The sequence below is a fragment of the Seriola lalandi genome, unplaced genomic scaffold, assembly GCF_002814215.2.
Source record: "Seriola lalandi dorsalis isolate HSWRI2012SDOR001 ecotype SW California unplaced genomic scaffold, Sedor1 jcf7180002052094, whole genome shotgun sequence".
Lineage (NCBI taxonomy): Eukaryota > Metazoa > Chordata > Actinopteri > Carangiformes > Carangidae > Seriola > Seriola lalandi.
The window spans coordinates 25,978-28,946 of NW_019522647.1; the positions used below are offsets into that span (position 1 = coordinate 25,978).

General features: G+C 51.5%; 1 protein-coding gene across 1 annotated transcript in view; it reads right to left on the reverse strand.

The window, feature by feature from the left end:
- Positions 1–389: 389 nt before the first annotated feature.
- Positions 390–2,969, reverse strand: part of LOC111649946 (inhibin beta A chain-like) — a 16,153-nt gene continuing 13,573 nt past the window's right edge. Inside the window, exon 3 of the mRNA XM_023399649.2 lies at positions 390–1,281. Coding sequence (XP_023255417.1) covers positions 461–1,281 — 821 coding nt within the window. The 3' untranslated portion in view covers positions 390–460. The remainder of the gene's footprint in view (positions 1,282–2,969) is intronic.

Here is a 2,969-nt window from a genome sequence, read left to right on the forward strand (position 1 = left end):
AAACAAGTTGCATAGTTTTGAGATTTTTTTTTTTTTTTGTTCGTAGTTTTTCAGGCACCTCGTCTCTCCAAGGTCGGACTGCCGGAGTGGTGCTTGAACGTCTCAGCCACATAAATAAGCCTCGCTCCCTCCGTTTGTAACAAAAATATATTAGATATTCTTTTTTTCTATCTTTTTTCTTTTCTTTTTTTTTCTGAAAGTGCCGTGGAGACTCTCTGAGTTCTGCTGAACGAGTCCGGAGAAGAGTTTCTATCCCAGAGAGCGACGGAGGAGGGAGGAGGTGAAGACTGAAACGCAGCAGATGTGATGATCATAAACTCATCTCCCTCCATCTCCTCCCCCGCTCTCCCTCCCCCGCTCTCCCTCCCTCCCTCCCTCCCTCCCTCTCTCTCTCTCTCTCTCTCTGGGTTCAGAGGTCCGTCTCCTCTCCGGCCCTCTCCAGTCCAGTTCAGGTTAGTGTTTACGAGCAGCCGCACTCCTCCACGATCATGTCCTGGATGTCCTTCTTGATGATCTTCTGCTCCTCGTTGTAGTAGAGCATGGACATGGCTCGTAGCCGGGTGGGCACGCAGCACGACCTCAGGTTCTGGAAGGGGCTGTAGCCCCTCATGCGGTAGTGGCTGATGACAGTGGAGTGGAAGGACAACGTGGACCCGGTGATGCTCGCCACGTGGGAGGGGCACTCGCCCTCGCAGTAGTTGGCGTGGTAACCGGGCGGCGCGATTATCCAGTCGTTCCAGCCGATGTCTTTGAAGTTTACGTAGAACTGCCGTTTGCAGCAGACGCGCACTTTCCCGTCGCACTCCAGCCCTCGCTTCCTGCGCCGCCGCGAGTCGCTGCCGTCCCCCTGCCGCACCACGGCCATGAGGAAGGGCCGGTGGGATTGTTCCCGCTGGCTGGCACGCTGCGACATCTCTGAGCCGCCAGAGACCAGGACGAGCGTGGCGCCGGCGTCGGCGCAGAGCGGGCAGGACACCCTGAGGCTCAGCATCGTGCCGTCGGCGCTCTCCAGCAGAGCCTGCACCGCCGCCGACACCGAGAAGGTGTGCCAGCCGCTGCGACGGGTGTCCACCGTTTTCTCCGCCAGGAGGATCTCGTCCTGCGGCAGAGACTGGCGTCCGCTCAGGAGCCGGCGCTGCTGGAAGAGACGGATGGTGACTTTGGCTCGGCTGCGGTTTGTCTTCGCCAGACGGAGGAAGAGCCAGACGTTCGCCTGCTCCACCAGAGAGAGGTCGCCGCCTTCTTTAGAGAGGACGAAGTTCACCACGCCCTGAGAGTCACCTGAGACGGAGACGGAGACGGGGTTAGGACAGTTATCATATGACAGAAAACTCTGCTCTCTGATTGGCTGACAATTTACATCAACAGTTTCACCTCTGAGCTCATACAGTCAACTGCAGGTAACCATGGCAACATCACTGATGCCTGAGTTAACTGGTGAAACTAATTGGACTACAAACATGTAATCTGTAGTCCACACACACACACACACACACACACACACACGTTCAGACCTGTATTTTACATTTCCTACAACCCTAGAGGCAGCGAGCTAATGACCAGTTACCATCCACCACCGTTACATAAGACCTGTGCATCACCTTTTCCTCTCTCTCTCTCTCTCTCTCTCTCCCTCCCTCCCTCCCTCCATCACTGTAATAATGTCTCTTGCTCGTGGGCGTCCATACAAAAAAAATCAAAGTCACGATCTGAGAGATTATGAATGTCAGCAGCAGTGATGCTCTGTTAAACTGTGTGTGTGTGTGTGTGTGTGTGTGTGTGTGTGTGTGTGTGTGGAGGCGGTCGGCACTTTAGCGAGTCCATTAACGCCGTTTAAGCGACAATTCGGAGGCGATTATCTCACTTACATCATCACCACTTCAGAGAGATTAAAAAATAAAAGCCCTGTTCATTCATTGTTTCTTAGAATAGTGTTTGTGGTGAGAGGAGGAAGAGGAGGAAGAGGAAGAAGAAGAAGAGAGTCTTTTGTTTGACACTCTGCAGCAGGGTAACGGACCAGTCTGTCAGTTGGACTCTGATAATATTAATCAGCTGTTTAACGACTGAGCCTGATGTTCATGTGTGATGTGTTAAAGATCCTCAGTAGGAACCAATGAGCTGAGAGCCACAGACAGAGGGGGGAGGAGCTGAGGGACGGACCAACAAAAGAAACATTATTATGTGATTGTTATATATATTGTGTGTGAAGTCGTCAAACATAACCGGGATAACAACAGCTGACCACACTGATGCACACTGCAGTGTGTGAACCCCACACACACATACACAGGGAATGATGGGAGGAAGGAACGGGCGGATGGATGTTCTCTGCTGTGGTGATGGAGTCGAGGCGGCGGCGGAGGAAATGCTAATAGCATGTTAGCAGCACGGAGCAGCAGCTGTGAGAGGAGCGGGCGCAGCGCGTCCACGCAGAGCCGCTTATTACGGCCGTAATGACAGACGAGATGATTTACAGTCACACGCTCACTTCACAGCCGTGTCGAAATCAAACATCGCCATTAACCGCCACCAGGATGTGGTCCGCTACAGAGACGCGGCAGCTTCGTGGCGGTGAACTCGGCAGCTCCTCGAGGCCGCCGTGTTATCACAGGAAACATTCCTGCGCTCTAATTCCTCACCCAAGATTTGTTTCTGAAAAGCAACAACCTGTTTGTTTCGGCCGTTGTTCTGATCCGCAACAACCGAGATAAAATGATTACTGTGTTTAAAAGCACTTTGTAACACTGAGACGATGAGGACGGCTTCAAATAACTCTCGCCACAAATAATACATTCATGTTTGGTTCAAAGAATTTAAAGCAAAAAACCAACAGATCTGGAACCTGCTTGTTGTTGCTTACGGCCTTAAATCTCCTTAAGGGGAAAGATTCTTATAAAAACCAAACATATATGAAGAAGTTATTAAAACCTTTACAAAGAAGAAAACAGAACCACAGCTTGTCCAGCCAG